Here is a 19,942-nt window from a genome sequence, read left to right as displayed (position 1 = left end):
AAGACAGTAGCAATTTAAACAATATATGTGACCCTGGACCACAAAATCAGTCATAAGGATCATTTTTTTAAACTGGGATTTATACAACAGGATAGGACAATATTTGGCCAAGATACAACAATTTAAAAATCTGCAATCTAAGGGTGCAAAAAAATTTAAATATTGAGAAAATCGTCTTTAAAGTTGTCCAAATGAAGTTCTTAGCAATGTATATTACTAATCAAAAATGAAGTTTTCATATATTTACAGTAGGAAATTTACAAAATATCTTCATGGAACATGATCTTTACTTAATATCCTAATCATTTTTGACATAAAAGAAAGATGGATCCTTTTGACCTATACCATGTATTTTTGGCAATTGGTACAATTATACCTGTGCTACATAAGACTGGTTTGATGGTCCAGGGTCACATATTTTATTTGTGATCATATGTTCAGCTATTCTTTTTAATAGTTAACATTGAACTATTTTTTTAATTTTTCAGATCAGTCATCGAAACTTGGTAAATATTCATTACAGACGCAGAGATTTACTTTAAATTTCTTCAAGCTGATTACTCACTAAAAACTCCCACATATCAAGTTTTCAGGTCATTTTAAGTCTTATTTTGACATAACAAAGTGGTTATATCGAAGTGTGTGAGTTGTTTACTTACGTTTTTTCAAATTAGTCTTCACATTAACGCCATTATATTGTCAATTGAGACTGATTTGCGAATGCTGAACGCACACAAACACAAGAGGCGGGATTTATCACATGAACCAATCACAGCTGATCATAACCAGTCATATCCAATCATATCACAATGAAGGCATTTGCCTTCTAACACATAACTTTCCCCCAAACTCACCGCATGCTTTAGGGGGTCTATTAAAACTTAATGGGCTCAGGGGAGGTGAGAGAGATAACTTTACGTACTGTTGGACAATATTTCTTTAGAAAAAATAGTGATTTATACACTTTTAATATTATATTTTGTAATACTAGTGCTGTTTTAGTTTTGTACTATGTTTTCACAAAATGAAAATGTTTTTTTCTCATCCAATATTTCAAGGAGGCACTGCCTCTAATAGCCTTTTTGTAAAATAACCATGAGAAGTGCTATAACCAAAACATACTTAGCCCTATAATGAATGTCATTTATGTGCTTGGGCCCGTAATTGCTGCTTGCAGCTGTATTATTAGGCCTACATACCTATTTAGTATGTTTATCTGCTTAACAATTTTGCACTTGCACTATTCCCTCAAAGTTTTCATCCAGTTGTGTACTAAAACATCAGTGAATCATGTCTCTTTACTGCACTGAGATCGAGATTTCAACTTTGAGCCAACGCTCATCAATAATTACACAGACACCAGCATACAGTATGACTTCAGAGCGCAGGTGCTAGCTTTAACATAGCCATACATCAGTCCAAGCTGGACAGCTTCAAGAGACAACACAAAAAAGAGAGAGTCAGCATCCTGTCTATACAAAAATCCCAGCATTAGGAAACTGACAGGCTGTGTAAAGGTATTGGGGATGGAGGAGTTTGACAGATGTGTAAGTGAGCTTTTGAGGCATCATGCATGTCAGTTTGTTTGTTTTAGGTTGAGGGTGTGTCACGGGAAGTGCTTTCACCTTATTCCTACAGTACAAATCCCCTGTTGAAGACTCGTGTTTCTGTGAAAGAATGGACGTTTTTTCGTAAGAAACAAGAAAGCCCTTTTGCCATAATTGCACTGATCATTTTTGACCCTGATTAGTATCCACAGAGACTCCTTTCACTGGGAGGAACAACAAATTACATCGAGTTAGGACAGTGGTTAGTGAAATGCATGATCTCAGACATCACTGAAGACATCTTTCCCACACTTTGCCACAGCTGTGCTGTTGTCTAACGTTCCAGGTCCCATTTCCAAGGATTTTGGAGTGTTATTTTGGCCCAAATCATCTGAATGGTGTTTATTCATGCAAAACCTATGATTACAATGCTATAGGGTGTTATGGGTGGTTGCCAGTGCATTGCTATGTAGTTTTTAGTTTGCTCTGAGTGTTTTTTAGGTTGGTCGCTAGGTGGTTTGCTTATTGGCGAAAAAGATCCATCCATTCATACAACAGTTCTTTCTGGTCCCTGAATCTGATTGACTGAGAGGAGTGTGATATTCTAGTGATAACAGCACTCCAACTGTTACGTTGTTTGTATCACTCCGCTTGCGGCCAGATCTTCTGAAGTTTGCAGCTGGCTCTGATGTCTCTGTAGTGGTTAAACATGAGGTATTCATTTTGGCTGTTGTTGTTGTTTATTAAATATTATTATTCAGTAATAACATTTTGTATAAATAATACTAGTATTTAATAATAGTATTTAGCACTGGGAAGTGTGTGTGTTCTTGATGGTGATTTTAGTTACATTAATCCGCTATTAGATCCGCTATTAGATTTTTATTAGTGACTTTAATATTGAAAAAAACTGAAACTGAGTTGTAAACAAGGAAGTTATTTTTACTTTCAACAACAGCTTGCAAGATGCAGCCAACAAGTCATTGGAAATCACCCTTAACAGATGAAAGGATAGCATGACAAAGATATTGCTTTTCTCAGCGGACTTTCAAACTAATGTTTTATTGTGAATATGAGATTGAGCTGAAGAATGAATACTGTATCAGATGCAGGTAATCACACTCGCTCAGTCTATCTCTTTCTCATAATACTCTACTACATATAATACACTGCTTATAATTCAGTAATACAATAAGCTTTAATGAAGCAACTCAACATTCCTTCGTTACCAGTTCTAAAGTGATGTTTTTGAATTAGTAACGGAGGCTTGAATCTGTGACTGAAGGAAGTAGTTCTGCACAAAAGAGGGTTTTTAAAGACACTCCGTTGTTGTTTCTTATGTTATTTACACACTTGTGCCGTCGAACTGGAGGTAACGAATTACAACTACTCACGTTACTGTAATTAATTACATTTTTGGGGTATTTGTAGTTTCATGAGTATCATTTTAAGTCTGTAATTTTACTTGTACTTGAGTACAAATTAAGCTAAGTAATTTACTAATATATAATTCGTTACAGAGTACTGTAATTTGAATTAATATTTCTACCACTGACCGGCATTTCGTTAACCAATAAAAATATCTCATCTTAACAAACCAATGAAAAGCCTGGTATGTTATTTGAACGGAAAAACAAGTGGCTACTGCAGTTTTATGTGAGCTGACCGTCATTGTACAGTGAAGAAGCTATTGACTGACACGTGGATTATGGATTATTTATTAATTAATATGTTTAGGCACTAAACAGTGTTGTTCTGTGGTTTCTGACGGTTCGGTTCACGCGATTAGGTTAATAGCAAAGTTTCTCCATAATTTGCAAGTGATTTTAATCCCCTCAAGTCGGCAAAAGCGTTGGGGCGTTTTGCTGCATTTTGTTTTTCTAATCAAATCGTCTTTTCAGCTTCTGCTGAAACTGAACAAAAGGTTCAGAAGGTAAACTGTTATGATATGATATGATACATCAATGTATCGTCACGATCTGCAGGGTGTAATTTGGATTTGTCTGTGCATGTTTTTTTTTTTTTACTTTTAAAGGTCTGGTGCCCATCCACTGCCATTATTTGGCTGGCAGACTGCACCGGTTTTAGTTAAAAATCTTCATTTGTGTTCTGCTGAAGAAACAAAGTCACCTACATCTTGGATGCCCTGGGGGTAAGCAGATAAACATCAAATGTTCATTTTTGGGTGAACTATCCCTTTAAGTACTTTTTAACACCAGTACTTTTACTTGTAATTGAGTATAATTTCAGCAATGTAATGGTACTTGTAATTGAGTATAAATTTTCAGTACTCTTTCCACCACTGATAAACGCAATATCACACTTGTAGTCATGAGATATTGCTGTATATCGGCACGCTGTGATTACCTATGGTCACAGCCATGCTGATATACAGCCGTATCACCCTGTGAGTCCAGACTTCTAAATGAATTTGGGACAGGTTTCTCAGGGATTCTTAGTGAACATCCTCTTGTTCTCCACTGACAGATTGGTGCAGGGATCAGTTCAGATTGCTGAAGTCTCTATTTGGCCACAAATGCCAAACCGCTTTTCAGTCCTCACCAGCCTATGCAGTGCTGCTGCGTTCACCAGCCATTAAATCAAATCATCTGAATGAGTCTATTTAGGTGAAGCTGAGGACAATCAGGATGGCGTCACCAATCAGATCCTATTAACCGTAATCCTCAAATAGTGCCATGTGAAAGAATAAAGAGGCATTTTATTTTCTGTATGTCTCTGAGATCATTACAGTACAACAGTAGACGTCAAGTCCAGTAATAGAATAAACTTTAATAAATGGAAAGCTTTGTTGTCCTGCTGTGAACCAACAACTTGATTTACATGTTTTACATTCAAATCATGTAATTCAAAAGTGACTTTGGTTTGCAAAATAAAATACCTAGAAACACGCAGGTGTTGTTACAGAACATCAAAGGTATTTTCTAGTGTCATCACCTATCAGTACTTGTCTCAATATTCTTGATTTTTTTCTTGATGTTTATGTTTTGTATGTTATTTTTTATTTAGTACTGACCTGAATAAGATGTGTCACATAAAAGACATTTACATAAAGTTCACCAGAGAAAATTATATGTATATATATATATATATATATTTTTTTTTTTTTTTTTTTTTTTTAATGAACCTGTTCAAAAGTTTACATACACTTGATTCTTAATACTGTGCATTTGAACTCTTTCCAACAATGACTGTATGATTTTGAGATCCATGTTTTCACACTGAGGACAACTAAGGGACTCATGCAACTATTACAGAAGATTCAAATCCCCACTGATGCTCCAAAAGGAAATATGATGCCTGAAGAGCCTAACTTTTTGAACTTGAAGATCAGGGTAAATTTAACTTATTATGTCTTCAGGCGAACATGTAAGTATCTTTTGTAACTTCTGAAGATTTGTGTAGTATACTTTAAATAAAAAGTCAAAAATGATCACAAAAATTGCAGTTTGTAAATGTAATATTTTTATTATAGATAAAAAGTGAAAGAAACAACAGGTAAGCAAACTCTGAAGTAAATAAATTCTTCCTCACACTACACTATTTAGAAATAAATATTGCATGCAGAAAGATTAAAGAGTTTTGGTCTGATAAGTCCCTAAAAGCAATAACAGGAGCACTTGTGTCTTCTTCAGTTTCAGCTCTAAATCTGATGGCTTTCCTAGTAATTTCAGCTCTTCTGTTGCTTGAGAAAGGAAAGACGATCTCTTTGAAAGACTGGGAATGAAACAAAACTCAGGGGCCCTGTGGGGGCCCAAGGTAATGTGGCTCCTAAATGGACAATAGAAGCTTTTATACAGAGAATCACACAGACAGTCTTGTTCTTGTTTTACTTCTTTGTCTCTTCAATCTGTTCAACTTCGCTGGATTCGTCCACCACTTTGCCATTGATCATGGTTTGCGTTACCACCTTCACTATCTTACGGGTACGAACGTCAGGCTCCTCTGTGGAGAAAAAGACAGAGAGAGAGCGATGTGGCGATATGTCAGATTCCTTTCAGACACACAGACACCAAACTGTAGGCTCTGTGTAGCTGTGGACGGCTCTGTTATGAGAGCTGCCTCTGTTTAATGTGTGGAGCTCAGGTGAGAGGGCAAGCGCACTCCTAGGACATTCCAATGCCACAGACGGATTTCTGATGAATGTTTACCCAACAGTTCAAGCCAGCTTCAAATATACTTAAGCATCAAAATCTCTATCATACTGTAAAGAGCAGGAGACATTTTAGTCCCTCACACATTATAAATGTTTAAAAAATGACTTGAACAAAAGATGACGCAAACTTTTAGTTGTTATTATAAGCTTTTTTTCTAACTTTCTTGCCGCTTTAGTTAATTTTTTTGCTTTATTAGCAAGTATGCACATTTTCATGAAAACATACACAACTTTAAAAGTTAGGAGTTACTAAGATTAGATTTTTTTCAACACTTATTCAGCAAGGATGCATTACATTTTTAAATGAAATTGTTTTTGACAATTTATTATTAAATATTGCTGAGGTTATGCCATCAACCCTGTTATCATAATTTTTCCCCTCTTAAAGTGACACATTATTCCATAAATCAAAAATTCTTTATAATAATGACATTTAAAAAGACAAATTTCACCACTGAATTCTTTTTCTTCTAAAAAGCACTATGTAGCTTCCTGGCTTGTTGCACAAGCCTAGTATTATCCATTTAAACTGTAAAGCTGTCAACCCTGTTAACTTGATTTTCCATAGTAAGCAACTAATAAGTGATGTTAAATTGTAGAAATTTTACCACTGTTTTTTTTTTCTAAAAAGCAGTTTGTAGATTATTGGCTTGTTGCACAAGGCTAGTATTATCCATTTAAACTGTAAAGCTGTCAACCCTGTTACCTTGATGTTCTATAGTAAGCAACTAATAAGTGATGTTGAATTGTAGAAATTTCACCACTTTTTTTCTAAAAAGCACCTTGTAGTCTCATGGCTTGTTGCACAAGCCTAGAATTATCCATTTAAACTGTAAAGCTGTCAACCCTGTTACCTTGATGTTCTTTAGTAAGCAACTAATAAGTGATGTTGAATTGTAGAAATTTCACCACTTTTTTTCTAAAAAGCACCTTGTAGTCTCATGGCTTGTTGCACAAGCCTAGTATTATCCATTTAAACTGTAAAGCTGTCAACCCTGTTACCTTGATGTTCTATAGTAAGCAACTAATAAGTGATGTTGAATTGTAGAAATTTCACCATTGATTTTTTTCTTCTTCTAAAAAGCACCTTGTAGTCTCATGGCTTGTTGCACAAGCCTAGTATTATCCTTTTAAACCATAAAGCTGTCATCCCTGTTATTTTGATTCTCTATAGTAATCAACTAATAAGCCATGTTGAATTGTAGAAATTTCACTACTGATTTTTTTTTCTAAAAAGCACTTTGTAGTTTCATGGCTTGTTGCACAAGCCTAGTATTATTCATTTAAACCACAAAGCTGCCAACCCTGTTACCTTGATTTTTTTTTATAGTAAGCAACTAATAAGTGATGTTGAATTGTAGAAATTTCACCATTGATTTTTTTCTTCTTCTAAAAAGCACCTTGTAGTCTCATGGCTTGTTGCACAAGCCTAGTATTATCCTTTTAAACCATAAAGCTGTCATCCCTGTTATTTTGATTCTCTATAGTAATCAACTAATAAGCCATGTTGAATTGTAGAAATTTCACCATTGAATTTTTCTTTCTAAAAAGCACTTTGTAGTCTCATGGCTTATTGCACAAGCCTAGTATTATCCATTTAAACTGTAAAGCTGTCAACCCTGTTAACTTGATTTTCTATAGTAAGGAACTAATAAGTGATGTTGAATTGTAGAAATTTCACCACTGAATTTTTATTTCTAAAAAGCACTTCGCAGATTATTGGCTTGTTGCACAAGCCTAGTATTATCTATTTTAACTGTAAAGCTGTCAACCCTGTTACCTCGATTTTCTGTAGGAAGCAACTAATACGTGATGTTGAATTGTAGAAATTTCACTACTGAATTTTTTTTTCTTCTAAAAAGCACTTTGTAGTTTCATGGCTTGTTGCACAAGCCTAGTATTATTCATTTAAACCAAAGCTACCAACCCTGTTACCTTGATTTTTTATATAGTAAGCAACTAATAAGTGATGTTGAATTGTAGAAATTTCACTACTGAATTTTTTTTTCTAAAAAGCACTTTGTAGTTTCATGGCTTGTTGCACAAGCCTAGTATTATTCATTTAAACCACAAAGCTGCCAACCCTGTTACCTTGATTTTTTATATAGTAAGCAACTAATAAGTGATGTTGAATTGTAGAAATTTCACCACTGAATTTTTATTTCTACAAAGCACTTTGTAGTTTCATGGCTTGTTGCACAAGTCTAGTATTATCCATTTAAACCGTAAATCTGTCAACCCTGTTACCTTGATTGTCAAACTTGCATGAGTGGTGGAGTTTTTATCCAAAATTTTAATTAATTCATGCGATATTTATTAGAGTTATGCAAATTCTTTTTCAATGTTATTTGACTATAACTTGTAAGATCAGTTTGTGCATATTTGTTCTAGTGTTTGCTGAATATGGCATGTGACATGTTCTGTATGAGTCAATACTCACTCTTGGGGGGTGGAGGAGCCTCTTTAACCCTGTGAAATAAACCTGATGTAAGTATCAAAACAATCATTAAGCTGCAAAAATCCCAGACACCAATGGTTATGGTGAGTGAATAATGACAGTTTTCATTGAATCTCTTGCACTCACGTTTCCTCTCCCTCCAGCAGTCTCCTGTAGGTTGCGATCTCCATCTCCAGGTTCTGCTTGATGCGCAGGAGCTGCTCGTAGTCCGTCTTGTTGCGCTGCATGTCCAGGCGCAGCTGCGACAGGTTTTCCTCCAGCTGGGCCAGGGTAGCCTGCAGACGCTCCATCTCAATGGTATACTTCTGTCCTGTCTCAGCCAGGTTACCCTCCAGAGCCGCCACCTGTGAGAAGGGTTGAATGGGAATTTGTTAGCCAAAGCCATAACTCGGTAAGCGCCAGGGTCAGAAATGAACTTTTCCATTAAGGGACCATTTTTCTATCTAATTGTATCTAAATTCTAGGTTTAAAAACATGAGCTAATATTATGAAAGCCTGTTTCTGCCACTGAATAAAAAAATTTTTTAAAGGTATTTTTTTTCTTTTTCTCGCATTTGCGTGATACAAACTCACAGTTCTGACTTTTTCTCTAATTTTGTGAGATATAAACTTGCAATTCTAAGAAATTAAGTCAGAATTGGGTGAAATAGCAATTGTGAGACATAAACTCACAATTTTGCAAAATAAACTTGCAATTCTGAGTTATTATGTCAGAATTGTGAGATATCAACTTGCATTTCTGAGAACATATCAGTCTTTTTTCCCCTCAAAACTGGACTTTACAACTCACAATTGCAAGTTTATGTATCACAATTCTGAAAAAAAAGTCATAAATGCATGAAAAAAGTCAGAATTGCAAGATACAATTAAGAAAAAAGTCAGAATTAAGAATTACAAGATACGAACTTGCAATTGCTAGAAAAAAAGTAAGAATTGAGAGATAAAACTCGCAATTGTGAAAAAAGTCAGAATTGCTATTCTGACTTTATTTCTCACAATTGAGTTATCACAATTCAGAGAGAAAAAAAGTCATAATTGTGAGTTTATTTATCACAATTCTGACTTTATAACTCACAATTACGTGTTTATATCATGCAATTCTGAGAAAAAAGCAAGAAATTGCATGAAAAAAGTCAGAATTGCAAGATATAAACTCAAAATTGCAGGGAAAAAGTCAGCATTGCACATTTTAATCTCACTATTCTGACTTTATTTCTTTATATCACAGTATTCTGAGATAAATGGTAGAACTGTGAGTTAATATCACAATTCTAACTTTATATCTCGCATTTGCAAATTCATATATCACAATTCTGAGAAAAAAAGTCTGAATTGTTTCAAAAAAACTAAGAATTGCGAGATATAACCTCACAAATATGAGAAAAAAGTCAGAACTGTGTGTTTTTATCTTGCCATTCTGACTTTATTCTCGCAATTGAGTTTATATCACAATTCGGAGGGAAAAAAAAAGTCATAATTCTGAGTTTATAACTCGTTATTACGAGTTTATATCATGCAATTCTGAGAAAAAAAGTAAGAATTGTAAATTTATATCTTTCAACTCTGACTTTATAACTTGCAATTGCAAATTTATATAACACAATTCTGAGGAAAAAAGTCAGAAATTGCATTAAAAAAGTCTGAATTGCAAGATATAAACTCAAAATTGCGGGTTAATATCACAATTCTAACTTTATATCTTGCATTTGCAGATTTATATTATATTATATATTATATTTATAAAAAAAGTCAGAATTTTTTTTTTAAAAAGTAAGAATTGCAAGATATAAACTCGCAAATGTGAGAAAAAAAGTCAGAATTGTGAGTTTATATCTTGCAATTCTGATTTTATTTCTCACAATCGTAAGTTTATATCAAACAATTCTGAGAAAAAAGTCAGAATTGTGAGTTTATATATAATTTTACTTCTCCCTCTTCTTCTCCACTTCTCCCTTTATTATCAATAAAACCCTCAAAAGCCTTTAAATAAAAAATTAAGTCCAAATAACAATAAAGTATATAAAATTTAAAAACTTTTAAAACCTAATTCCTTTTTGGTCACACACATTTTTTGCATGTTTTAAAAAGGAGTGTAAAGAGTATAATGTAAAGAGTTGCATTGCAAAAAAATACCTGTAAATGTGGGTATGTGGGTCTGTCTGTGTGTGTTTAGTGAATAATTATGTAAATGAAACTATTCCATCAGTATATGAGTCGATCCTATTTATTTTGCATGTAATCATATTTAAACTGCCAACCACCAGTGTTGATAAGGTGAACCGTCAGGACAATGAGGCTTTATTGGCTACTGCACACATGCTGATAAGGTAGAAAAGTTTTATACAAACACTTACAGACTACTATTCCTGCATGTATTCTTTCATTGTATAGGAAAGAACAGCGTGAACATTCTTTGTCCTTTTGTGGACGAAATAAAGTCACTCAAGTTTGGAACAACTTGAATTTTAATTACTAGTTGCCTCTGTGTACCTACTTGCACCCTCAAAATAATTGCACCAGCAGAGAAACTACTAAAGAACAGCCCCCTATGTGCACTTACGTCTTGGCTTATTTACACAAGGGTGACCTGTTTATAGTAACTACATCTGAGATTCTGGGAGTGATCTTGGACTGGCATAAGACTCAAAGGTCATAAAAACAAACAAACCTGTTTCTAAGTGAGTGTTCTGATGGAAAAGTTCCTCTTTGGAGATCTATTACATGTGTGTTACTTTGAGTACAGTTTCTACTGACCCCTTTTTCACGATATAATCCAACAACAAACTGTGTCTGTGTTTCTTGACGCTCACATTTGACTTGTGAAAGTAAGTAAAGGCATGCGATGGAGCGTTTATGGCCTGGGTCATTCAAATAACCTCGACATAAAGGGCAGGGTTTTACTTTCCAGTGCTGAGCGGTAACTGTATCTGCATTGGCCACGGCTCTAGAAGTTCACTCAGGGAACAGAAATGGTGCTTAAAAGGTTCCTCCTGCCTGGTTCTGACCTGTTTGTGAAGGCTCTCTAGTTCCACTTCCAGGGTCTGGAGAAAGCGTTGTCTCTCGGTCAGTTCACTCTGAGCTCCTCTCAGAGCTTCATTACTCTCACGCACCTGCGTCTGCACCGTCTCCAACTATACACACACATACAGTGGATGGGTTACAAAAGTGTTCTGCATGCAAGACCACTATGCAACAGAAGAAAGTAATAGATTCTGTTAAAAGGTCTGATGAACTGCAACATAAAGTCTTATTTGATGACGTGTCAGTCATGTCCAAAAGTATACCTGGAGTATCATGGATATATCTTGGTTTTATATACAAAAAAATACTATGGTATGGTTTTCACGTTCAAAAAACATGGTAATAACATGTAAATACCATCATTTAGCTATAGCAGATTGTGGTTCCATATTACAAAAAACATGGTAATACCATTTTATTTTTGAAGTACCTTATGTAAATTCCATACAACAATACCATGACGTTACCATGGTTCTGTGTCAAAAATATTTTAAAGTACATACCATTTAAATACTTTCATGTCTAAAAAAAGTACCTTAGAGTGACATATACAATTATTTAGCTTACAAAAATACCATGGTATCACTATGGTTCACAAACCATGATAACATTGTGGTTTAATATGAAAAAAAGATGATTCCATACTGTATCGTGGTTGATGGTGGTTCCACATTACAAAAAACATAGTAATACCATTTTATGTTTTAAGTACCTTATGTAAATTCCATGTGTTAAATTATCAAAAACTACCATGGTATTACCATGGTTCTTTTTTGAAGTACCTTGGAGTACCATGTAAATACTTTGGATTAAAAAAAATATTAAGGTATGTTTTCCATGTGCATGTCATGTCCAAAAAGTACCGTAATCTAACATATACCATGTTTTAGCTTACAAAAATACCATGATATCAATATGGTTCAATATTCAAATATTAAATATATTTAAAAAAAATCCACATTATTTTTGTCTCACTTACCAAAAATACAATAGTACTGCCATACTTCCATGAGTTCAATGCCAAAAATACCATGGTATTACCATGGTTCTGTTTTAAAAATATTTTGAAGTACCTTGGAGTATCATGTTTTTGAAATACCGTATGTAACAATGATTTCACTTACCAAAATACCATAGTACTAACATAGTTCTAGTACTACCATGATAGTAAAGTGTATCCATATAAACAAAAATACCATGGCATTATCGTGGTTCTGTGTCAAAAATAAACCATGATAATATTGTAGTTTAATATAAGAAAACATGTTGATACCATAGTACAAGGTGTTGTTAAATGTTAATGCGTCATAACATGGTTGTACCAAGGTGTTTTGATCAGTGAAATGTGATATGGGTCTAGGAAACTCTTAATGGGAGCTGGCAGCCATGCTACTAGTTCTGACCCTGATCCTCTGGGAACACCAACCTTTTTACGGTACCAGTTCTCAGCTTCCTCCTTGTTCTTATGGACAATGCCTTCATACTGAGACCTGAGGTCAAAGAGAACCGATCCCAGCTCTGGCCCACGGGCTGCATCCACCTCCACACTGACTTCCTCCTGAGCGACCCGGGACCTCAGGCTATCTATTTCCTGTGGGAGAGAAGGATGTTACACTATACTAAACAAATTGTCTGGTAACTTTCTGTGGAATTAACAAAAACTGTTAGTCTTTGACTAATGAGATATCTAACATGTTTGGATAGGTTTAATGTGCGTGTATTTTGTGTTTGAACATCGGGGTGTGGTTTGTGTGGTGATTTGAGACTGCGGAGCGAATGTTGGGAATTTGATACCACGTGGTGGCACAAGGTAGGTGGAAGTTACTTCATTATTAAGTTCTTCTCAATGAATATTTCATAGTGTTGATCTCATGTTGCTCACAAGGGGAGTATATGCCTCACGCAAAAACAGGCAAACATGGCAGATATATTTTGAATATTCTACAACCATGACACCACACCCTACTTTCCAAATATACCCAGAGTCTATGCGTGAGAAACTATGAGAACAGTACTGTACTTCCAGAGTATTTTTGGTTTGTGGTTCATCAATAAACCAGTTACAAGCAATTTATGCAAGTACAACAAACATAATTATCCATTGCATTCTCAGTACTGGCCTCATCAGCTATTATTGCAGATTTGCTTTTTTAAAGAGAATCTTGCTAAGCAAGGTAGATCACGTTTGTTAAATAAGCCGAATACCTTAATTTGGTTCAACGGCAAGGACTTTTAATAGTAACTATCACCTTCTCGAGTACCAGGACTTGTTTGTTTCAAATGAACACAAGAATTAAAGTATTTGTACTGCTTCTTTGCACTTGGAATTGTTGGCCAAGAATACGCACCATTGCTTACTTGGGTAAAGCAAGCTTCTGGCCTAAAAATGACAATCAGCACTTGACTCAGTGCCAGAAGGTTAGCTGTGAGGCACATCTTAGATTTCATGAGACAAAAGAACCGCACGGATTGAGTTACAAATGACTCCAGCATGGACAGCAGAGGTCACCGCTTGAGAGTCTTCAAGGGTTTGACAAGTCTGTCACAGAGGTACACTTTACAAAATAAAGTTTACAAAAGGGGGTATCGTAGTGATTCCATAGAACAGGGGTGCCCAAACTTGGTCCTGGTGGGCCGCTGTCCTGTAGAGTTTAGTTCCAACCCCAATTAGACACACCTGAACCAGCTAATCAAGCTCTTACTAGGCATACTAGACACTTCCCAGCAGGTGTGTTGAGCCAAGTTAAAGCTATACTCTGCAGGACACTGGCCCTCCAGGACTGAGTTTGGGCATCCCGGCAGAAACCTTTTTGGTTCTCCGAAGAAACTTTCAGTCAACAGTACTTAGAAGAACAATGTTTTTCTTAGTTCACCCAAAAATGAAAATTAGCCCATTATTTACTCACCCTCCAGGCATCCTAGGTGTATATGATTTCCTTTTTCAGACAAATCCAATTGGAGCTATATAAAAAATTATCCTGGCATTTCCTAGCTTTAGGATTGCATGGACAGGTGTTTCTCTTCCTCAGTCTAAAACTAGTCCAATAAAGTGCATCCATTCATAATAAAAAAAAAGTGCCTCACACGGCTCCAGGGAGAAAATAAAGGCCTCCTCTTGCAAATTTATGCATTTTTGTAAGAAAAATATCCTAATTTAAAACGTAATAATCACTTTAATCTAGCTTACACCAACTGGTCACAAATTAGATGTACAAAACGAGGATTTGTAAAGAAAAAATGTCGGAGGATTTCGACTGACTTTCCTTTGCTAAAGTAAAGAAACTTTGCTTCCTTTGGTCCTGTAAACAAACATTGGTTTGTGTGAGATTCACTGGCTCATACGCAACAGCAACGTCTAACGTCATCTGCTTGGAAGGGCTTCCGTGTACGACCAGTTGCCGCAAGCTAGATTAAAGTGATTATTACGTTTTAAATTATGGATGGATACACTTTATTGGACTTGTTTTGGACTGATGAAGAGAAACACCCGTCCATGCAATTCTTGGAAATGCCAGGATAATATTTTATATAACTCTGATTGGATTTGTCTAAAAGAAGGAAGTCATATACACCTAGGATGCCTTGAGAATGAGTAAATAATGGGCTTATGGGTGAACTAACCCTTTAAAAATCTAAAAATCTAAACTCTTTTTCCACTTTAACAAACCTTTTGCAAAATGGAAAGATTCCATCTATGTTAGAGGTACACTGAAGAGCTTTGAAACACGCAGTGTTATTCTATGCGTTGACGTAATTTTAACTGTTCCCTATCCCCTATATAGTGCACTACATAACATTCACCATACAGAAAAAACAAATTCTGTGAACAAATGACCAATTTCAGCTGCAGTTTTAGCGTCTATTTAAAGTATAGGGGGTGGAATCTTCGGATTCTAGAGAGCAATTGATTGGCCAGACATTTTTATTCATCCATATTGGCAGACGTTAGGGACTGTACGTTTTGATACTTAAATCTTCTAAATGCGAATTTTGTCATTGTTTTAGAGCACACTAGCTTACAGATAATCTTAAGGCAAACATATTAATACTAAAAGCCAAAAAAACAAAAATTTGACTTCAAGTTTCTTGTAACTACAATGGAAGCAATTGTACCATCAGTTCCTCCATGAACGTATGCACAAAAGAAGGATTGCATCAACAAAGTTGAATGGAATGAAAAACCACTGAACTTTGGACTGGCTAATGTCCTATTCTTAATGTAAACATAAATGCTACTTTTTAACCAAAGGGAATGCAAAATGAGGAGCAACAGTTCCGCGTTCGTCATCTCCAGGTGGAGATCTTACCTCCTCATGATTCTTCCTCAGGAAGTAAAGCTCCTCTTTCAGGCTGTCCAGGTCACCACGGAGTGTGGCGATGATCTGGTCATGGTCTGACTTGGCTTTCTTCAGGGCCACACAGTCCCGCTCCACCGAATGACACATCGCACTCTCCGTCTCCCATCTACAAGAACACATCAAGTCAATGCCTCCTAAAGTTCATTCTAAAGATGTTTCATGAAGTGCAGAAAGTCATTCACTCACTTGATTCTGAAATCATCTGCAGCCAGTTTGGCGTTATCAATCTCAAGCATGATCCGAGCATTCTCCAGTGTCTTCTTCCTTACCTGCAAGGTACAGAACATGAAGATGAAGGTGCAGATAATGCCTTCATCTTGAACACATTGAAACCATGATCAATGGTGCCAATAATCATAGCGGGAGTGTAATTAATTATTCAATATATCATTATGAATGGCACGTTTACAACCAGTCCTGCTTCTGGAAGAACACCTTCATAGAGAGTTTGTCTCCAATCCTAATTAAACGCACCTGAAGTAGCTAATCAAGAACTTCAGGATCACTTTAACTTTCGGGCAGGTGTGTTGAAGCCAAACTGAGAAAGTGGAAAGGTGCTCCTCCAGGAGCAGGATTTGACACCCTTGTCATTGAGGTTACCTATGGGGCAACCTGGGATTATGTTGCTTTTCTCAAAGGACACAGTGGTGATGGAAACTTAACTCATCACTTCATGGTGCACACTATCTGGTGGTTAAACCTAGTACCATTGGGCCTAGAGTTTCAACCCCTTTTGCAAAGCAATTTATTCAGATTTGGTACTTTCCTTCCTTGTTAAAAGGTAACTATATAGTCTGAAGGTAGGTAATTATTTAACTAGTGTTTCTGGTTTGGCTAATGATCAAAAACATTGCTAAGCAGACTTTCAATCTTTTGTTTTCATGAAGTTCAAAAGCCCTTAAGGGCATTGTCCACATACTTCCTGTTCTATGGCATGGGCTTGGGCCATCATGGAATCAATATCGTGGCCTTTCGGCACACGCTCCAGCATCAGTTGTTTGATTCTCAGCTCCAGGTCGGCGTTGGACTTCTCCAGAGTGCGGACCTTGTCTAGGTAGCTGGCGAGTCGGCTGTTGAGGCTTTGCATGGCCTCTTTCTCATTGGTGCTGTTGCCGTGAAGGCCGTTGAGGGACAGGTTGCCCAGGCCGTTCAGATCCGACATGCTCATGGAGGCAGAGCGAGACAGGGGCTTGGAGGCAGCAAAGGAGACGGCGGCTTTGGATCGGGCACGTCCACTTTCCCTCAGAGACATGCTGGAGAAAGAGGGCTGCCGGCCCAGAGAGAAACTCCGTACTGACAGACTGGACGACATGACCTCTATGGACAGACGGAGATGTGCTTTAGCAAGACTACAATCAAAGGTTAAATAATCTTGTTTTAAAAATCATCGGACTTGGGTCTCCAAACTCGGTTCTGGAGCTGGTTCAGGTGTGTTCAGTTAGGGTTGGAGCTAAACTCTGGAGGACACTGGCCTTCCAGAACCAAGTTTGGAGACCTCTGGCCTACATTGTGCAATAGTGTTACATTTAAAGATATGCTTACATATAAAGTATGCAACAGTCATGTAATTACTTTTACAATAAGAATAAAAATAAAAGTAAAACTTCCATAAACTTCCATAAACTTCCTAGTGCAGATCTAGTATTTACTGTAGTAACAACGATGTGCAAAGAAAATCATATTCAGTGTAGATGAACATCACACATCTTCACCTAACCTTAATTCATCCAGCTTAGAATGTTATCTATACAAACTGACTTTTTAAAAGAAGCTTTTCAAGCCAAGAATTTTACATTGCTTCCCCATGTTGGATTTTACAGCTAGAAGTAAATGTCCAAACGCTGTAAAAAATGACTTCTCAACTCTGGTCGGCTTAGAAGAGATGGTTCACACCTTCCTAATCTATTTATCTCCTGCCATAAAGTGATAACCGTCTGACAGCCTGCTGCTGTTAAAGAGCTCTGGGCTGAAGGAGTCTTTATGCCGATCTGGGACCAGAATTCCAGCTCTGACAGGGATGAATGTCAGGGGTGAATCTCACTATTTTTCGTTATACTGTATATAATAAAAATAAGGATTGTTTTTACTTTTTTAGGATCGGTAATATTGTGCAAGCCCCCAAATGTATTGCATTTCATATATGGGCCATTTCCACAAATTTTGTATGTATGCAAATCATATACCCAAGGTACACATTTCTAGTACTTGTGCAGTTATTTCTCGTATTGTATTTTCAGAATGTTTTGGAATATTTGTCCTCTCCCCAAATTAGTCACTACCGAAACACAGTAATATATAATTTAATAAGAAGGGTTATATTGACCTATTAAGATTTTGCTTACATCTTCCTTGTAAATATATATATATTTTTCTATTTTATGTAAACATTTTCAGAGGTAAATCAATAACAATTACAATTTTAACAATTTCAAATGTGATTTATGAGTATTGTTGTATTTTGAATCCAATGTTTCTTTATAAAAGGCAAAAAGTTGATCATACTGATTTCAAACATAAGGATTCATTAGTTTGAATATACATTGAACCAGACACTAGTATAACATAACTGTACTAAAGTTTTGTCACTACCAAAACATGTTTGGTAGTGACTGTTCGGTAGTGAAAATTTTAGGGAATAACACCCCAAAAAAAAAAAAAAAAACAGGATGTCACTACCGAAACTTCACCAAAGGTTTCGGTCATCACTGTTTCGGTAGTGACAATTTTAGATACTTTTAGATACTCAAAGATGCTAATCAGCACATTAGCTAACACAGTTCTGAACAGTGGTACATATATAAAAAACAAATGTTATGAAATAACTCCTAAGAAAGTGTGTTTAAATGTAGAAAAATGGTGTTCAGCGGCGACATTCTTTAAAGTTTTTTTTTTCAAATATCTAAATATTTATATATATATAATTTATGAAAATGATATTTAAAAACATTTTTGTATTTTTTTGTATATTTTGTGTGTGTGTGTATATATATATATATGTTCTTTTCTTTTTATACATATCGGTAAGCTTAATATATATAAAATCATAGTAAATATATATATATATATATATATATATATATATATATATATATATATATATATATATATATATATATATATACAATGCTGCTCAAAAGAATTCTTATATGCTCATCAAGGCTGAATTTACTTGATCAAAAATACAGAAAAAATTGTAATTTGTGAAATTACTTCAGTTTTCAGTGTCACATGATCCTTTAGAAATCATTCTAATGTGCTGCATTTTTTTTTTTTTTTTTTTTTTTTGGAACTTGTGATTCTTTTTTCAAAATTCTAAATGAAGAACAGCATTTATTTAAAATAGAAATCTTTTCTAACACTATAAGTCAGTATAGACTTTTGATCAATTTAACACATCTTTAGTGAATAAAAGTATTCATTTCTTTCAGAAAAAAAGAATACAATTTTACTGACCCTGAACTTTCATATATAAAGAAACTGTACCACTGCTCAAGAAACTTACAACGAGAGCACTGGACATTTTTAAATGATTTTAGTGAATTATTAAAAGCATTAAACATTGCACAAAACTTCACTGCATGATAAAGATCACATGATATGGAAATGGAAACGGCATTGTTTCTCCTTGTTGGCACATAAAACAATTAACATTCTTCTGATGTGAGGCTTGTTGTCTTGGAGACTTTGCTTGTTGTGTTGTCTAATTCGATTGGAGTTACTCAAGACAAGACAATATGATTCGTTTCTGGACGTGCAGCATCTTTAAAACCGGTTATTGGTCATTACAAAACATCTGAATAAATTAAAAAGAAACCTAAGAATTAGGAATTCAGAGTTACTTCATTATGATCCCTGCACTTTAAATCTACATAACTGAGTATAAATGTATCAAGTTTAATGTGAATCACAACATGTATTTTTATTTGATTTTACCAGTTAACAAGAGGCTGGTTTATATGTGGTCAAGCTATTGCATAAGAGTGTTTAAAGTTAAACAAGACTCATACCTGTGGTATTTGCAGTGGAGGACGGCTTCTGTGCTGGTTGATGTGTGGAGCGTTCAGCTGTGGTCAGTACCTAACGGTGCCCTCTTATAGCACTCAGGACAGAGGGGGCGGGGCTTATAGTACACCTGAACACCTGTGGGAGGAGCCCACCTGCCTCTCTCTCAAACTGGAGCTGTTCACACTTGTGTAACTCAAGACACCGGAGATCACGGCATGAAATATTCAACAGGTTTCTGCTGTAACACGAACAAAGAGAATGAAAAAACAAAGCCTGCTCTATGTGCCTGCAGGACAAGATCTATGAGCCAGAACAGTGTTTACTATCCTTATCTTCCACAATTCTCTCTCAACCAGATCTGAAGGATATCCTATCTTTT

General features: G+C 35.6%; 1 protein-coding gene across 1 annotated transcript; it reads right to left on the bottom strand.

Moving 5' to 3' along the window:
- Window positions 1-5,007: 5,007 nt before the first annotated feature.
- On the bottom strand, window positions 5,008-19,609 carry LOC141299477 (keratin, type I cytoskeletal 18). The gene is made up of 9 exons (XM_073829835.1): window positions 19,566-19,609; window positions 16,478-16,875; window positions 15,745-15,827; window positions 15,508-15,664; window positions 12,627-12,791; window positions 11,185-11,310; window positions 8,306-8,523; window positions 8,162-8,190; window positions 5,008-5,510 (listed from the first exon to the last, which is right to left on the bottom strand). Exons 2-9 carry the CDS (start codon window positions 16,868-16,870, stop codon window positions 5,395-5,397), a joined length of 1,287 nt encoding a protein of 428 aa, XP_073685936.1. The 5' UTR covers window positions 16,871-16,875; window positions 19,566-19,609; the 3' UTR covers window positions 5,008-5,394.
- Between the last annotated feature and the right edge of the window lie 333 nt (window positions 19,610-19,942).

This window comes from Garra rufa, chromosome 23 (genome assembly GCF_049309525.1).
Source record: "Garra rufa chromosome 23, GarRuf1.0, whole genome shotgun sequence".
NCBI lineage: Eukaryota > Metazoa > Chordata > Actinopteri > Cypriniformes > Cyprinidae > Garra > Garra rufa.
This window is presented reverse-complemented; position numbering and strand designations above follow the sequence as displayed.